Below are 18,584 nucleotides of genomic sequence, written 5' to 3'. Positions count from 1 at the left end.
GCCTGACTCTGGTGCAGTGATTCTGAAGCCTTTGTCAAGCAGGGGAAGCTCATCCAAACCAAATCCAAAGTGACAATTCATCGTTTGCTAACGTTCTGTTCACCCTCCACTGGCAAGCTCCACATCAATTATTTTTTTTGCTGTGGTCCACACCATTGTAAGTAATTTCTTGCATTCTCAGGAGGTCCTCTGACTGCACTGATCTGGGACAAACCACTTCCTCCAGGTGGCAAGAGCAGCTGTCAAGGGCTTGTCTGTCAGTAGTTTGCCAGTAAAGGAATGTTCACACAGAATCACAGAGTGCTAGGGGTTGGAAGGGACCTCTGGTGATCACCCAGACCAACCTCCCTCTGCCAAAGCAGGGTCACCCAGGGCAGGTCACCCAGGAATGCATCCAGATGGGGCTTGAAAGTCTCCAGAGAAGGAGATTCCACAACCTCTCTGGGCAGCCTGCTCCAGGGCTCCAGCACCCTCACACCAAAGCAGTTTTTCCTCATGCTAAGGTGCAACTTCCTGTTCAAGCTTGCACCCAGTGTTCCTTGCCCTATCACTGGGCACCTTGGGTTTGGTTGGGTTTGCTTCTAGTTTAAAGGCAAAAAGAGCCTGGCACCTTCATCCTGACACCCATCAGGTATTTAGAAACATTGATCAGATTCCCCCTCAGCCTTCTCCAGACCCAACAGCCCCAGGGCTCTCAGTCTTTCATCATAGCAGAGATGTTCCAGTCCTTCCATCATCCTCATGACTCTCCAGTGGACTCTCTGCAGCACATCCCTGTCTCTCTTGAATTGGGAAGCCCAAAACTGGACACAGTATTGCAGGTGTGGTCTCAGGAGTGCAGAATCCACCCACACTGTGAAAGATGAAGCTTTAAACCCAGATGTCTCCCCTCCACTTGGTGGAGTAAAGTTTGCTAGCTTGTATTTTCTAATTCAACAGAAGGATGCATTTTGTATTTAGTGCATGAGGAATTGTTTTGGTCTGAGGCTGAAGGCTGATTCCTAGAGCTGGAAGGCAGAGGAAGCTTGGATCCGCTCCTAGAAGAGAAGCAAAGCTACCAAAGCTGCTCAGAGATGCTTGAAGTGGGCTTCAATTTGCAGAAGTCTGCTGTGTAAGGAGGAAAGAGCTCCTGTGTGAAAGACAGGGTGGAAATGAAATTCTCAGAGGTTACCTCAAGTTTTTGAGTGAACCTGAGCTGTGCTGAAAGAAATGTTCTGCTGCGTGGTGCCTCTGGTGCCTTCAGTATCCCTGAGAACTGACTGAGGATTTGGGGAAGAATCACTTCCAGCCTTTCCTACTGGATGCAGCCCCACAGAAGCCCTGTGCACTGCTTACCAACATGCCTAGGAATGATGCCAGCCGACTGCAGCATCCATGCCTGCTCCTGATTTTCAGGGAAGCCTTCCAAGATCCATCCCTATTGAAGAAAAACATGAAACAGTTATTGATCCTGGAAGAGATGAAAGAAAAACCCACCAAAATTAGCACTAAATATCAGTGCTGCTTGCAGAAACATGACCTCATTCTGATCCCAAGGCAGCCTGGTAGCTGGTAAAGGTGCTTGGGAGAGGAGAGAGCAAAGATGGAGCACCGAGAGCTTTGGGACATGGCTTGGCAGGCACCGATACACTGCCACAGAGCAATGGCAGCTTAGAAATTGCAGACTGAATTTAAAACTTGAATTTAAGACTTAAATTTAAGACTGAATTTAAGACTGAATTTAAGACTGAATTTGAGACTGAATTTAAGAATTAAATTTAAGACTGAATTTAAGACTGAAATTAAGACTGAATTTAAAACTAAATTTAAGACTTAATTTGAGACTGAATTTAAAACTTGAATTTAAGACTGAATTTAAAACTAATTTAAAATTAATTTAAGACTGAATTTAAAACTGAAATTTAAGACTGAATTTAAAACTTGAATGTAAGACTGAATTTAAAACTTAAATTTAAGACTGAATTTAAAAGTGAAATTAAAAGTGAATTTAAAACTAAATTTAAAACTTAATTTAAGACTGAATTTCAAACTGAATTTAAAACTGAATTTCAGACTGAATTTAAAACTGAATTTCAGACTGAATTTAAAACTTGAATTTAAGACTGAATTTAAAACTGAAATTTAAGACTGAATTTAAGACCGAATTTAAAATGAATTTAAAATTAATTTAAAACTTGAATTTAAGACTGAATTTGAGACTGAATTTAAAATGAATTTAAAATTTGAATTTAAGACTGAATTTAAAACTGAATTTAAGACTGAATTTGAGACTGAATTTAAAATGAATTTAAAATTTGAATTTAAGACTGAATTTAAAACTGAAATTTAAGACTAAATTTAAAACTGAATTTAAGACTTAAATTTAAGACTGAATTTAAGACTGAATTTCAGACTGAATTTAAGACTTGAATTTAAGACTGAATTTAAAAGTGAATTTAAGACTTAAATTTAAGACTGAATTTAAGACTGAATTTAAGACTGAATTTAAAAGTGAATTTAAGACTTAAATTTAAGACTGAATTTAAGACTGAATTTAAGACTGAATTTAAAATTAATTTAAAACTTAAATTTAAGACTGAATTTCAAACTGAAATGAAAACCTCCATTAAAAACAAACCCAGACAAACTAACCAACCACAACAAAACCCCCCAAAACCCAAAGGAAACCACCCAAAAAACCCCAACCCGAGCGAAACTCAACCTTCTAGCTCGACTAAACCTGACCCAAACCGATTCCTCCAGTTCTGAAATATCCAAAAGCATCCCAAGCCCACAGCATGTGTGAAAAGAAAGAGAGGCTGAACAAACGTAAAGGCAGCTTGGATGCCAAGAGCAGGGAGGGAAACGTGCAGGCTTTCATTATCTGCTGAAATTATACAGGAAAACTCACAGTAATGGAGCCAGCATCCCCAGAGCTAATGAAGCAACAGAGCAAAAGAAAGGGGGGGGGAAAAAGAGCCTTTTGCTCCCTTAAGTCCTTGTTATAGCCAACTAAGTGTTGGATTGAGCATCTTTAAAAAAACATTTACAGATCTGTGAAATGCTGTAGGAGAGCTGCAGCCTCACTCTGCTCCTGTCTGTTGCAGTGTTTGAAAGCTCACTCACTGCCCAGGCTCCAGCCTGCATCTTCTCAACCTTCTTTAATGTATCTGTTAGCTGCCTAACCACACACGGCCTCACCACTCCAGCCTACACCTCTTGGTGGTGCTCCAGGAAATGGGGGTTGGAGCTGGGTGACCTGGGACAGAGAGCGAAGGAGAGAGGACAGAGCTTTGCTGCTGAATCACTTGGCTCCTGTCCTGCATCTTGCAGCACTGTTGCCACTCAGTGGCACTTCAGGCAAACCTGGGGACATGGCACCTGGGGGCATGGTTTAGTGGCCATGGTGGGGGTTGAGCTGCCCAGGGAGATGCTTGGGGCCCCATCCCTGCAGATATTCAAGGTGAGGCTCGATAGGGCTCTGCTCTAGTGGAGGATGTCCTTGCTGACTGCAGGGGGATTGGACTGGATGAGCTTTGGAGGTCCCTTCCAACCCAAACCATTCTATGATTCCACAATTCTAATCTGTGCACCTGCAGAGTAACAGCCAAGTGTCAGTAGAGGCAGTGAGGCAAGTGCAGAGGTCATTGCTTGAGCCACAACACAGAGCTGAAACCAAGACCTTGATTTTGTTTACAATCTATGGATCTATGAAATCTGGAAAGCATCTTTGGAGTGAGATAAAGGAGGGGGGTTGGGTTTCATTTCTGCTCTCGCATTAGCCAGCAGTTATTATCATCTCTCACAGAAATCTGAAGCTCTGGCTGTAGGAGGTCCAAAGGTTCTCAAAGTATTTCAAGGAAAGATTCATAGATTCACAGAATGGTTTGGGTTGGAAGGGACCTTCAACACCATCCAATTCCAACCTCCCTGCCGTGGGCAGGGACACCTCCCACCAGCCCAGCTTGCTCAAAGCCTCATCCAGCCTGGCCTTGGACACCTCCAGGGAGGAGACAGCCACAGCCTCCCTGGGCAACCTGTTCCTGTGTCTCCACATCCTCACTGTCAAGAATTACTTTCTAATCTCCAGTCTAAATCTCCCCTCCTCGAGCTTCAATCCGTGACATCTCTAGAAGAAAACTGGGACATTTCCAATTAAGCAAGAAAATAGAGACTGTTTAAAATTCCCTAATTAGCCTCATTTCAGGAGCAAGCCATGCTGCTGGGAGCTGCAGAAGATCAAGAGACTCGAGCAGCCACAACCCATTCTGGCCACTCAGTGGTGTTTGTTCTGCTGGGCTGGGATGAGCTGCTGTCCGAGGTCACCTAGGTGCCTAGAAATCAACTTATCCCTCAGGACTTGCAGCAGGTGAGGCTGCACGATATTTTGAGCCGACCTTCAGCACTGGTTCTGAGTAGATTGTGCCTGCACAACATCTACATAAGGTCCAGATCCTCTTCTGGGGAGAAATGGCCTCAGATGTGCAAGGCCAATAAATCCATGCCAACAAATCTGGCTCGTTTTCTCCACTCCAAGTGCAACACTTTGGAAACTGAAGCAAAACAAACAAACAAACAAACACACCCACCCCCACCCCAAACCCTCTGCTGCTGCTGTCACTGCAGCAGAACCTCACACTCAGAATCTGAGCAGCAGACCCTGAGCAACAGGCAGTGAACACAGTGTTGTGTTTTAACCAACGCAGAGCAAACTTCAGGAGGCTTAAAGACAAATTTCCAAGGTCCTTAGAACTGCAATAAGCAATTTTACAGCTAAAAAGGGTTTGGCAGAGGAAGAAAACACAGCTCAGCAAATAGCTTCCTGCCACAAATATGTTTTAAGGCATTTAAAAGACACACACACACACAAAAAGAAAGGAAGGGTAGGGGGAGAGAATGAAAACACAGCACACAAAAAATAGTTCAGCATTTTGGAGCTGATTTTCCAAAGGTCTCTGAGTTGCAGGGTATCAGTCAGTCCCTAATTAGAATACATTATCCATCTACTTGACACTTCAGTGAAATGTCTATTCCACCACAGAGCAGCAGCTTTGTTCAGAACAGGTTTATTGATATTCTGCTGCCTTCCCTCTCCATACCCCCAGTGGCTTGGTTCTGTTTTATCACACATCAAAAAGGCCGTATGCTCAGGGCACCCCATGCACGGCTCAGAGCTGGAGGTCTGAACAGCTGCAAGTAGTATGGTATCACAGGAGGGACAAGCTCCAAGCAGATGTCACAGATGAAAAAAAAGAAGGGGAGAAAGGAGGGGGGGGAAAAAAAGGAGTAAAAAGGGAGAGTGGCTTGGGGAACGAAGCAGGAAGCAGCAAGACACAGCAGAGCAAGACCCGACTTAAATATGCCTATCATGCTTTATGCAAACATTGGTCTTTTTTTTGCCCTCCTGACTGTCATGAAAGTGTAATTAGTGGCTTCAGATGGCAAATTTGTCTCTCTCAGAAGCCAGCTATTTTTTTTTGCTCTTGGTGGCAGTCACCTTACATCCACGCACAGATCGTGCCGCATCGCATCAAGGGTGGAACAAAGGCTGGGAGGGAGTAATTCCACACTGCCTCAACTCCGTGGCCACTCTTGCCTCCCTTTCAGCTGCAAACCTCCATCCTTCCCCACGTGAAGACTGCTGTAAAGACAGCATTCTGCTGCTGCTGCCTGAATGCCAGGTGAAGTGCTCCTGGGAGACCCTATGCCAGGCTGAAAACCAACAACAAGGAAGTCTTTTCAAAGCTATCACTTCCCTCTCCAGATTTAAGGAATCCAGAGGAAGAGAAATGCTCAAGGTCACTCCCAGATGGAAATCTCATTCCTTTGCTGGCACTACTCTCAGCTAGGAAAAAAAAAACCCAACCCACACAAGCCTACATACTTTCACACTTTCCACTTCAATAATAATGACTTGGGCATTCAAGTTCTCTCTGGTTATTTGACCTGTACATCCTTCATTTATTTCCCACCCCCCCCCCCCCCTAATTATCAAATCCCAAATTGAAACTGCCTTGGAATAACAAAAAGGGGCAGCACAAAGAAATAATGCTGAATTATCTGGCAAGGCTGCAAGCAACCTCAGCCACAGCCAGAAGGATCAAGCAGCATGGATGCCGCTGCCTTGAGGAAAGGAAGTCACCACAACAAGTTAGGTTGGGTTTTTTCCCCTCACACACATCTTCATTCAGTATTTTTTGGAGCAGTCTGACACTCCTCTCACAGCCTTCTGAAGAAAGGGGGACACAAACAGTGCAACAGATAAAAGAACCCCAAACAAAATGAACCAAAAAACCCCAAAACCCAAACAAAAGGAGTGAGCAATGTGGGGATATTGCTAAAGGGGAAGGTCTGTCTCTGGTAGATTCAGACTGGATGTTAGGAAGAAATTCCTACAGGGGTTGGAAGGGACTTCCAGAGATCATTGAGTCCAACCCCCCTGCCAGAACAGAATCACCCAGGTCAGGTCACACAGGAACACATCCAGACAGGGCTGGAAAGTCTGCAGAGAAGGAGACTCCACCACCTCTCTGGGCAGCCTGCTCCAGGGCTCCAGCAGCTTCACACCAAAGAAGTTAAACCTCATGCTGAGGTGGAACCTCCTGGGTTCCAGCTTGTACCCAGAGTTCCTCATCCTATTACTGGACACCCCCAAAAGCAGCCTGGCACCTTCCTCCTGACACCCACCCCTCAGATATTTATAGACACTGCTAAGATCCCCTCTCAGCCTTCTCTTCTCCAGGCTAACCAGCCTCAGAAGGTTGCTGTGCTCAGTCTCTCACAAATTCATCATGCAGCAATCTCCTCAGCAGCCTTCTCCAGCTCCATAAATTCCCTCCACACCACCAGCAGTCAGAAGTGCCACAGCCAGCAAGTACTAACTCCTGGAAGATGAAAAGTCTTCATCTCAGCCTCGCAGTTCCAGGTTCTAACACAATGCTTGCAATAAGTTTTCTGCCTGTGCTGGAAGCTCCACCTGTCTGATCCCTGGCAGTCCTGACCACATTTGTATTAGGAGAACACACAGCACAGAGTCTCAGCAGAGCTGGTGATCAATAAAAGTGTTCTCCTCAGAGAATGTTGGCGACATCTATAAGCCTGTGAGTGTCAAAACAATGGCCCCAAAAAACTCTGTATCCCTCCTGTCAGAGGAGATGAAAGCTGTACAATTAATGCCAAGGCAATGACACCACAAGGAGAAATAAAACAAGCAGCTGGTGGTACCTTGGTCCTGCATACTGCTCCTGATCCATTAACACTCCCAGGAAAAACCCAACGTGCTGACTCATGTTGGGACAGGAATGGCATCAATCTGCTCAGTGGTGTAAAACAATCCCCAGTATTAATTCCAGTTCATAGGAGCAGACAATCAGAGAGGTGCTGGAAGGTGTCCAGAGAAGGGCCACGAGGAGGGGCAGAGGGCTGGAGCTGCTCTGCTGTGAGCACAGACTGAGGGAGTTGGGGCTGTTCAGTCTGGAAAGGAGAAGGCTCCAAGGAGACCTAATTGTGGCCTTCCAGGATGTGAAGGGGGCTCCAAGAAAGCTGAGGAGGGAGTTTTGAGGGTGTCAGGGAGTGATAGGACTGGGGGGAATGGAACAAAGATAGAAATGGGTAGATTGAGACTGGATGTTAGGAAGAAGTTATTCCCCATGAGGGTGGTGAGAGCCTGGCACAGGTTGCCCAGGGAGGTGGTGGATGTTTCCTTCCTGGAGGTGTTCAAGGCCATGTTGGGTAAGACCTTGAGCAACCTGGGCTGGAAGGTGTCCCTACCTATGGCAGTGGGGTTGGAACTGGATGATCTTTAGGGTGCCTTCCAACCCAAACCATTCTATGAATCTACAAATAACTGCTTGTGGACCCAACAAATCACAGCAACATCTGGGATTTAAAAGGAAACACACCAGAGGTATTTTGCCCTCCTTAAATCCAGACACTGATTTCAGCCAACATTCATCTACTTAATTTCTCTTCTTGCGCTGTGTGACAAGTCTCAGAGACTGCAGAATCTTTGGTTGGAAAAGACTTCTGAGATCACTGAGCCCAACCATCAACCCAAACACCACCATGGCCACTAAACCATGTCCCCAAGTGCCACGGCCACACATTTCTTGAACACCTGCAGGGATGGGGACTCCACCACCTCCCTGGCTAACCTATTCCAGTGCCTGACACCTATGGGTAGAGCTAAAGCCATTGAGTTGCCTGTTCATGTAAGAGGACAGTGAACATATTAATGGTAACCTAACTGGAGGATATATTCAAAGGCAGTTTTTCTTAACACAAGAAGGGGGGAAAAAAAGGACACAATGAGAAAGAGACACTGAAATAATGAAATGAGTCATGTCAGACTCTCTTCTTCCCCCCTTTTCCTCACCAAAAGTTAAGGGGGGTTTAACTCAGCCTATTGATTTTGGTATATATTCTGTTTATCTGCTTTGTCCACTGTATCTCTGCCAGTTGCCCCAGGCAATCAACAAAGCTCTGCTTGTTCAGCCTTTGATCATCTCCGTGCTGGAAGATTAGCATATGCATACTCTCATCCTCCCCTTTATCCTGTTAATAAAGCTCCAAACTCCCTCTGCTGATGTTCAAGAAAGCAACCCGCTCCACAGCCCCCAATGGTTTGCCCCCATTCCCTCCTCTGCTCAGGACTTGGAATGCTAACTACTGCACATGAGTTGTGTAAGTGCTTATCCAGCAGCCCTCTGAGGAGCAATTCTTACTTGTTTGATGCAGTCCACGTTTGACAGACGTTCCTGGATCAGATTGGCCCAAAGAGCATTGGGGATTTGCTAAAGAAAGAACAAAAACCAACAATGAAAAAAAAAACAAAACCCCACAACAAAACCACCAAGAACAAACAAAACCCACCCCAAAACAACAACAAAAACCAGGGCTGAATATTCACACTTGGGTTCAAAAGGAATTTTACCATGCAGTCAGGTTAAAGGTGAAGGGAGAGGTCTTCTTCTAAAGAAGTAAACACATTGGCACAGGGCCCAAGTCATTAACACATCAGAGAGTTAATAAGGGCACACAAATCAGGTTTGAAGGTAAGCTGAACACAGAGCCTGCATCCATCTCTTTGCATTCTTTTCATGCTGCCATGGAAGCAGGGCCAGATTTCACACAGCACCACACACACACTGGGCATCAAGCCCTGGAACAGGCTGCCCAGGGAGGTGGTGGAGTCAGCATCCCTGCAGGTGGTTGAGAAATGGGTGGCACCTGGGGACATGAGTGGCCAGGGTGGTGGTGGGTTGATGGCTGGACTGGATGCTGCATAGATTCACTGAATGGTTTGGGTTGGAAGGGACCTTCAGGATCATCTAGTCCCAGATCCCTGCTGTGGGCAGGGACACCTTCCACTAGAGCAGGCTGCCTCATCCAGCCTGGCCTTGAACACCTCCAGGGAGGGGGCATCCACAGTTCCCTGGGCAACCTGTTCCAGTGCCTCACCACCCTCACAGTCAAGATTTTCTTTCTAATATCTATTCTAAACCTCCCCTCCTCAAGCTTCAATCCATTGATCCTGGAGATCTTTTCCAGCTATGATTCTATGGTAAACCTGCAAGGGATCCATACAAGAAGTCCTCTTCACATCAGTGCCTGACCTGCTGCTGCTTCATGTGCCAGGGGAGGCAGCAGCAGTGATCTTAAAACAGGCAGAATCTCAAACTCTGAGTACATTACAGAGAGAGCTGCATTTTCAGGAGGTTGGCTTCCTAGTTTCAAGTAACTCCCACTTTTCCATCACCCAAAAATACAGGTTGTGGTTGAAGTGAATTCAGATGCTGAGGTGAATTCAGATGGTGAATTCAGATGCTGAGGTGAATTCTGATGCTGAATTCAGATGCTGAGGTGAATTCTGATGCTGAATTCAGATGCTGAGGTGAATTCTGATGCTGAATTCAGATGCTGAGGTGAATTCTGATGCTGTTAGTGATATTTTTGAGGATGTTGAAGCTAATTTTAATGATGGTAAATTGAATTTGGATGGTAAAATTAATATTGCTCACAGCCACCTCCAGCCTGGCTGCAAACACCTCCAGGGATGAGGCTGCCACCACCTCCCTGGGCAACCTGTGCCAGGCTCTCACCACCCTCATGGGGAGCAACTTCTTCCTGACATCCAATCTCAATCTATCCATCTATAGTTTTGCTCCATCCCCCCCAGTCCTATCACTCCCTGACACCCTCTAAAGTCCCTCCTCAGCTTTCTTGGAGCCCCCTTCAGACACTGGAAGGCCACAATTAGGTCTCCTCAGAGCCTTCTCTTCTCCAGACTGAACAACCCCAACTCCCTCAGTCTGTCCTCAATAGCAGAGCAGCTCCAGCCCTCTGCTCATCCTCATGGCCCTTCTCTGGACACCTTCCAGCACCTCCAAGTCCTTCCTGTGCTAGGGGCTCCAGAACTGGATGCAGTACCCCAGGTGTGGTCTCCCCAGAGCAGAGTAGTGGGGGAGCATCACCTCCCTCAACTAAGTATAATGAAAAAGTGGCTGCCTGCACAGGAAGCTTTCAGAGCAATCTTCATTAAATCCTGAAACACTTCACCAGGAGTGGTGGAAATGCTGCCACAAAAATCACTTTAGAGTGGAGAAAGCTCCCCAGAAAACACAGAGACAAGTCCTCACCTGCCTCTGGAGTGGAGTGGGGTGACCCAGCCTGGCACTGAGCTTTCTTGTTTCGTTTCTCTCTGCTGTCCCCAGTTCTCAGTGCCCTTCCTAAGATCAGCCACTCTAAGGCAACGTTCAAGCAGGTAAAAGAGAAAAAGGGAAAGAAATTGCTGCCTGTCTTGGAAGTCAGCAGGTCCCACAGGGTGGTGTGTCAAAGCCTCCTGCAGCCCCCTGCTGCTGGAGCCTGGGTCTGTGGCTTTGAGCCTGTCGCCTTCCAAAGGTGCCTCATGCTGCTAGCAGGAGCAGCTCATGTCTTGCTTGCTGCTTTGATGTGTCACATCAAGACAGGCTAGCAACTGCCAGGGGTCCACTCTGCTAAGCCTTGCCAAAGCAATTTAAACCAAAACCACACTGACTTCTCTCAGTGCAGAGGCATTCTTAGTCCTCTCTTTGGAGTGGTGGCTGCTTGCACCAAACCCCTCCAGGACACACAGGTGTGGGTGCCTCAGTGGTTTAGTTCCTTCTGCTCTCTGTGGCTCAAGTCCAGTCTCATTTCCTGGGCAGTTTTCCTCCTACTGAGCAGTGGCCTATAAAAGCAGTTGCAATAGGTTGCTTGCAGAATGCCTCATTATTCAACTAGAAATCATTCCAACTGAGACCTATCAGGCAGCACATGGACAATTCCTCTCTCAAACACTCACATAAATAGATCATGAGCTTGGTAAATGGGACTGCACCTCCCAGGACTCTGCAACAATGGACAATAGGTTGGATAACTGCAGATCCATGCCTGACCTCTCTGAGCCTGCCCCAAAATTCAGGTTATTTCAAGGGAAGTCCTGCTGCTGATGTATTTTATGGTGACAACACTTTGCTATAAACACTGTCTCCATGCTGCTGAAAGCTTCTACTCCTTCATGACTCATTTGAACTACTCCATGTCGTTTCAGAGGCATCCTACTTCCACTCCCATGCCTACTTCAGAGGCATCCTGCTTCCTACTACCACTCATTGTTATGTTTCAATGGTATTTCACAAAGCTGAAGCTTTTCTTTTTGGGGGGGGAGGGGGAGAGACTCTTCCTGGGCATTTTAAAAGGAAGGTTTGGATATAGCTGTTTTGCAAACCGCTACAGCTCAACAATTCTGACTCCTGCAAGTTTGCACCTTGCAGAGAAGAGCAGGCAGGTTTTGGAAGAGTTTGGTTTAGTGTCCTGAGAATCATGAATGGTTAGATGCAGCTTGTTCAGGTGAATGCCCATGGAAGGTTGGTCTTTTGCACACAGGGAACAGCTCCTGTTGGCTCCTTCCTGGAAGAGAGGAGAACACTGAACGTGCCTGGAGAAAGATGTCTTGGGTTTTCCTCTCTTCTACCACTTTTCTTCTTAAAAAGCATGAAGATATGATCACAGAGTAGTTCTGGCTGGAAAAGACCCTCAAGATTATCAAGTCCAACCATTCTGAGGGAGCTGGGGCTCTTCAGCCTGGAGAGGAGAGGGTTCTGGGTTCCACTGCCTGAAGGGGGGCTACAAGAAGGCTGGGGAGGGACTTTTGACAAGGGCTTGTAGTGATAGGATGGGAGGGAATGGATTAAAGCTTGAGGAGGGCAGATTTAGACTGGAGAAATCCTTCACAGTGAGGGTGGGGAGACACTGGAACAGGTTGCCAGGGAGGTCATGGATGCTCTCTCCTCAGAGGTATTCAAGGAGGTCTAGTGGGAGGTGTTCTTGCCCATAGCAGGGGGGTTGGAACTGAATGATCTTTAAGGCCCCTTCCAACCCAAGACATTCTGTGAACCCAGGATGCAATTGCAGAGCAGTTTGAAGTCATTAGGCACTGTGCAAACACCTCACCTGCAATTTCATTCAGCATTGAGTGCACTCCCATCCCACAGACCCACAATTTTCAGTTGTTTCAGCCTCTCCTTTTATCCAGTTAAGAGGGAGAAGTGAGACATGCAAGAGCTCATCATTAGCCTTCGCTATAGGAAAAAACCTGAAGGTGCTTCTGATTAACATTATAATAACTGGAGATGAGGGAGTAATTTGCAATGATTTATCCCAAAATGTAGCCTCTTTTTCTGCTCATGGAATATTTATTGGGAGCTGGTGGTTCTTCAAATGCATTAAACATTCAGAAACATTTTGACTTCTCTTTTGGACTATTTTTCCATGCAGAATGTTCACATTTGGCTTCGGAGCAGTCAATATTTAACATCCCTTACTTGAGCTGTGCTCGTTAGGAAGTGGGCAGGTGTGTGTGTGTGTCAGTGAATCACTGCCTGCCCAGCTTTAAAACTGAGCCTCAGAGAGACAATCATCCATTTTAAAGACATCTTCCAGGAATTCTTGTGCCAGGAAAGCTCAAATGCTCTCAGTTTTACTGGGAGAGGACACAGATGAGGTGAAAGTTTGGCTTCCAGACTCATAGAATGGTTTGGGTTGGAAGGGGCCTTCAAGATCATCTTGTTCCAAAGCCCTGGTACTGGCAGGGACACCTCCCACCGGCCCAGGTTGCTCAAGGCATCATCCAACCTGGTCTTGATGACCTCCAGGGAGGGGGCAGACACAACCTCTCTGGGCAACCCATTCCAGTGTCTCCTCACCCTCACTGCAAAGAATTTCTTCCTCATCTCCATTCTCCATCTGTGTGAATAAACATTTGCAGACCTTTTTGTGCTGTCTGCCCAGATCTAGTGACATTGACCTACTGACCTACAAATGATCAGGGTTGTAGTGAGGGGGGTTTTGGTTTCTTCTCCACAGCAAGGAGTGATGTGATGAGAGGAAATGGCCTCAGGTTGCATCAGGGGAGGTTTACATCGGGTGTCAGAAGAAACTTCTTTGCTGAAAGGGATTCCAAAGACTGGAACAGGCTGCCCAGGGAGATGCTGGAATGCCTATCCCTGGAGGGGTTTAAAAGGGGCAGAGCTGCAGTGCTGAGAGCCATGGTTTAGCACCAAGCTTGGTAGAGTCAGAGAAGGGTTGGACTGGATGATCTTTTCCAACCAGAACTATGATTCCATGACCTTCAGCATTGGGTTAATTCAGCCCCAGCAACCCTATACACATGGAATGTTCCTCTGACAACATCAAGTTGCGTTATGTGATCTTCACAGCAGACTTCCATGAACATCATCTTCAGTCCTGCTTTTGCCTCTCTCCATTTATTAAATTGCTTTGGCCGGGACGGCAACTTTTTAATGCCCTGCTTGGATCACAGATAGCAGAGACAGCTATTGTTCTCTTCCTGAGGAGACATTCAAACCCTGTCAGTGCTATGGATCTTATGCATGCTGGTGGAGTCAAGTTTACCTCTTGCTGCAGCAGACCCAGGGCTCAGCTAACAGCAGCAGTAGGTTTAGCCAGCAGACATGGAGCAGCAAGGGGAAAGAGGGCTCTCGAGGTGACAGTTTGGCTACGTTTGGAGGCATTGCAAAGCTTGCATCGATTCAGAGTAAGCAAGGAGTTCCCTCCTGGTTTTAGGAGCCACACTGAAGAATCCAGCTGAAGGAAAAGAACTGAATCCAGCCGATACAAAGGAACAAAAGGAACGATTTAGCGAATCTGACCCCTCAGAAAGCCAAAGCAAACTGCTCCAGCACTGAAGCACCACCATCCCCGGCTCTTCAGGCACTCCTTTGCTACCTGATTAGCCTTGACACTTTTGACTTTCATCTTCTGCACCATCCATCTTTTTCAATCAAGTAAGCCCAAAAGGACACCCTTGAAAGTGCATCTGTATAGTCTGAGATATGGTAATAATTACAGTAATTAAACCAAAGGGAATTTTTGTTTTAAATTCTCCCCCTCCGAGTTGGAATGAGTGAAACCCAGCAAAAACAATCTCCAGTAATTAGAACCGAGATTTCAAAGTGCATCCTCCCTGCAAAGAAGCAGTTTCTATCGGCCCAGCCAGAAGCAAACCTTCTTGCCAGCAGGTTCAGCCAGGTCAATGAACTCTTTCCTCTCAGATCTTTAAGCACATTGCTCAAGGCATCTCCAAACTTTAGGCTGATAATCACCTTCTTTTCAGACTCAAGAACCAAAGGAGGTCCAGCAGGTCTATGGAAGTTCTCTCTCCCCTCTGCCCTGCCCTGCCCTGGTGAGACTACATCTGGAGTACTGTGTCCAGTTTTGGGCTCCCCAGTTCAACAGAGGCAGGCATCTGCTGGAGAGAGTCCAACAGAGGCTACAAGGATGGTGAGGAGACTTGAAGATCTCTTCTATAAGGAAATAGTGAGAGCCCTGGGGCTGCTTAGTGTGGAGAAGAGGAGGCTGATCAATGTCTCTAAATATCTGAGGGGTGGGTGTCAAGATGAAGGTGCCAGGCTCTTTCTTGCTGTGCTCAGTGACAGGACAAGGGGCTGTGGGTGCAAACTAGAACCCAGGAAGTTCCACCTCAACATGAGGAGCAAGCTCTTTGCTGTGAGAGTGACAGAGCCCTGGAGCACACTGCCCAGAGAGGCTGTGGAGTCTCCTTCCCTGGACACCTTCAAGCCCTGTCTGGACGCATTCCTGTGTGACCTGCCCTGGGTGATCCTGCTTTGGCAGAGGGGCTGACTCAATCTCCAGAGGTCCCTCCCAACCCCTTCCATTCTAGGATTCTGCACTTCTGTGATTCTATGATCTTTATCTTTGTTCATTCCTTATTTTCCAGAGGTTGCCCTTCTCTGAAAGGCTCTGTACCTACCCACAGCACAAACCAATCTACAAACCACTGCAGCCGGCAGAGGATTCACTCTGATCTGCTCGACTCAAAAGCAGGGAATGCAAACTAATTCCTCTTCTGTGAGATGAGAATGACTACTGCTGTATTCTCTTACCTCTTTTCTCTCCTTATATGCCTTTGCTTCTTTTGTCACTGCTAATATTTCCTTGAATAACAAAGTCTCCTGAGAGATACGTACAGCATCCAAGCGTTTACAAAGCCACAGTGCCTGATGAAAGGAAGGAAGGAAGAAAGGAGAGAGTAAATAATAATGACAATAAAAAAAAGTACACAGGTTGAACTATCTGGAAAGAAAATGAATGCTTGGGTTTGTTTGTTTTCCTTTCAGAAGCTGCAGAAAGGAAACATTTTCCCAGCCTTCCAGATTATCTGTGGAGCTGTAAGCAGCTTCTCACAGAGCTGTTTAAGAGCCTAGAGCTTTGAGTGGGATCTTTTTCATCTGCTGCACTGTAACACAGATTTGGAAGAAGAAAGCTTTCCTCCCAGCATGCACACACCACCAGCCTGGGCTCTTGCTGTGGTCAGCTTTCTCTGTGCTTCACATACAGCTTGGCCCCTTGCAAGCAAGTGGCACCAGTGGAGGTGACAGAGAAGCAGCCATGCAGGTGGAGCAGTCCACCACCGTTGTGTGGCTGTGGTACTCCTCCCTGCTAATTAGCCCTGCTGAAAAGCTGGGGAAACAAGGCAGGCAGGCAGAGGTCTGCTGCATTACAGCAGCACCACTACCACCACCAGCTGAGTCCTTGCAGAGCTCACTTGGAGAGCTCGGTGCTGGTCTCTTCTCACAGGTAATTAGTGATAGAACGAGAGGGAATGGCCTCAAGCTGAGACTAGGGAGGTTTAGACTGGACACTAGGAACCTTTTTTTTTCCACAAAGAGAGTGGTCAAGCATTGGGAAAGGCTGCCCAGGGAGGTGGCTGAGTCACCAGCCCTGCATGTATTTAAAGGTCGTTTGGATGTGGTGCTTGGGGATATGGTTTAGAGGTGAGCTGTGTAGAGAAGGGTTATTGGTTGGACTTGGTGATCCCCAGGGTCCTCTCCAACCTGAATGTTTCTGTGGTTCTGTAGTGCAATACACAAAAGTGTTTCCCTTAGGAATTCCACCCTTCCACCTGTCCTCTGCTTTTCTATCCCTGAGAGAGATTCTGAACATTATTTCCCCAGAACAAAATCCACAGCAGCAGTGAGCTCAGCAGGGAGCCATAGAATCACAGATCTCTCAGGGCTGGAAGGGACCTCAAGGCTCAGCCAGCTCCAACCCCCTGCCATGGGCAGGGACACCTCACACTGCAGCAGGTTGCTCACAGCCACCTCCAGCCTGGCTGCAAACACCTCCAGGGATGAGGTTTCCACCACCTCCCTGGGCATCCTGAGCCAGGCTCTCAAAACCCTCATGGGGAACAACTTCTTCCTCACATCCAATCTCAATCTACCCATTTCTAGTTTTGCTCCATCCCCTCCAGTCCTATCACTCCCTGACACCCTCAAAAGTCCCTCCCCAGCTTTCTTGGAGCCCTCTTCAGACACTGGAAGGCCACAATTAGGTCTCCTTGGAGCCTTCTCTTCTCCAGACTGAATAGCCCCAACTCCCTCAGTCTGTCCTCACAGCAGAGCAGCTCCAGCCCTCTGCTCATCCTTGTGGCCCTTCTCTGGACACCTTCCAGCACCTCCAGACCCTTCCTGTGCTAGGGCCTCCAGAAGGTAAGTGGACAGCATCAGAAGACTGAAGCTACTTACAACTGTCGTTTTCCCAGAAGCAGGTGGGCCAAGTACACAGATCCTTGGAGCTATGAAACAAAAGGTTGGGAATATCAGCAGGAGATACAGAAGAGCAAACTCCCAACCACTTTCCCACTGTTGCATTGCACAATCTGAAAGGAATCATGATGGAACCATGATGTCAGCTGCAAATCTCCCAAGTGGAGACTTCAGGATTAGGCTCCACTGGGGGAACTAAAAGGGGGATCAGTAAGGCAGTACCAGCTGGGTCTCCCTTGAATTCCCATGGTCAGCAAGACTAATACTCTGGCTCCATAAACACTTCACTTAGAGAGGTAGAGGAGGTTCATACATCTGTATTTCAATCCATTCAAACACGTGGCTGGATGGCTCAGTGGGTGAAGCAGAGCACAAGCTATCAACATTTCCACAGCTGAATTTGCCTTCTGTTCCCAGACCATTGCTTCAGACCTCACACATTTTGTGGTGAAAGACCAAAAAACCACCACTTTAGCTTGTACACACAGGGCAGGACTGCTGAAAAGTGACTAATGAGCATGATATTATGATCCTAGATTATGAGCATAGCAGAATGGCTGAGATTGGACTTCTTGAGATATTTCCCTTGCATAGTATGATGGTAAAACCCAGATTTCTACTGTGGCAAAGCTTTTGGCTCTCCTCACACACACACACACTTAACAATCTGCCATTTCACTTCTTAGTTTCGTCTCAATGGGTTGTGCCAGGGTTCAGGGAAGACTGAGACACTCCAAACCCAAGCCCTTTCTCTCCCCGCTTCTTGACAGTTTTCTACTCATCATTACAAACACTTTTCTTCGTTTCTGGGTCTTGTGTTTCTCCCCTGCATGTCCCTCTCCTATCCCCGAGGGGGCAAGGTGGGGAAAATGCATCCCAGTTCTGAGGAATTCTTCGTCTAAGGCATCCAGACAGCACCAAAGGCAGCACCTTTGTGAGCTTAGTAGCATAGTATCAGTCAGGGTTGGAAGGGACCACAAGGATCATCCAGTTCCAACCCCCCTGCCATGGGCAGAGACACCCCACACTAGATCAGCCTGGCCAGAGCCTCAGCCAGCCTGGGCTTAAACACCCCCCAGGGATGAGGCCTCAACCACCTCCCTGGACAACCCATTCCAGGGCTTCACCACTCTCATGGGGAAGAACTTCCTCCTCACCTCCAGCCTGAATCTCCCCACCTCCAGCTTCATTCCATTCCCCCTAGTCCTATCACTACCTGGGATAGGATCACTACCAGCTTCCTTGGGAATGGATCAGAGCAAGGCAAACAAGGGGGAATGGAGTAACTCTCAGGAAAGGATTTGGGACTTTTCCACAAACATATCCTGGGCTGCAGTGCCTCAAGCTGACAGTTCAAAACTAACACCTTGGATGTTTCCCCCCTCCCTCTACCTCAGGGAAGAAAAAACCAACCCAACAAGCAGCCTGTACACAGCAAGGACTGATGAGCATTTACTGGGAGCAACACAGGAGGCATCTACTCACCCCAGAACCTCT

General features: G+C 47.1%; 1 protein-coding gene across 7 annotated transcripts in view; it reads right to left on the bottom strand.

The window, feature by feature from the left end:
• The window catches only part of AK8 (adenylate kinase 8), an 83,280-nt gene that overhangs the window by 60,534 nt on the left and 4,162 nt on the right, over nt 1-18,584 (bottom strand). For 6 of the 7 annotated variants that reach the window (XM_068155615.1, XM_068155616.1, XM_068155621.1 and 3 more), the window contains exons 3-6: nt 17,067-17,116; nt 15,423-15,536; nt 8,703-8,771; nt 1,336-1,417 (exon numbers count right to left, since the gene is read on the bottom strand). In XM_068155615.1, the coding sequence (XP_068011716.1) occupies nt 1,336-1,417; nt 8,703-8,771; nt 15,423-15,536; nt 17,067-17,116 (315 nt within the window). The remainder of the gene's footprint in view (nt 1-1,335; nt 1,418-8,702; nt 8,772-15,422; nt 15,537-17,066; nt 17,117-18,584) is intronic. The other variant, XM_068155617.1, reaches the window with a different exon arrangement.

This window comes from Melanerpes formicivorus, unplaced genomic scaffold (assembly GCF_026170545.1).
Source record: "Melanerpes formicivorus ecotype bairdi unplaced genomic scaffold, bMelFor1.0.p_v2 SCAF_33, whole genome shotgun sequence".
Lineage (NCBI taxonomy): Eukaryota > Metazoa > Chordata > Aves > Piciformes > Picidae > Melanerpes > Melanerpes formicivorus.
This window is presented reverse-complemented; position numbering and strand designations above follow the sequence as displayed.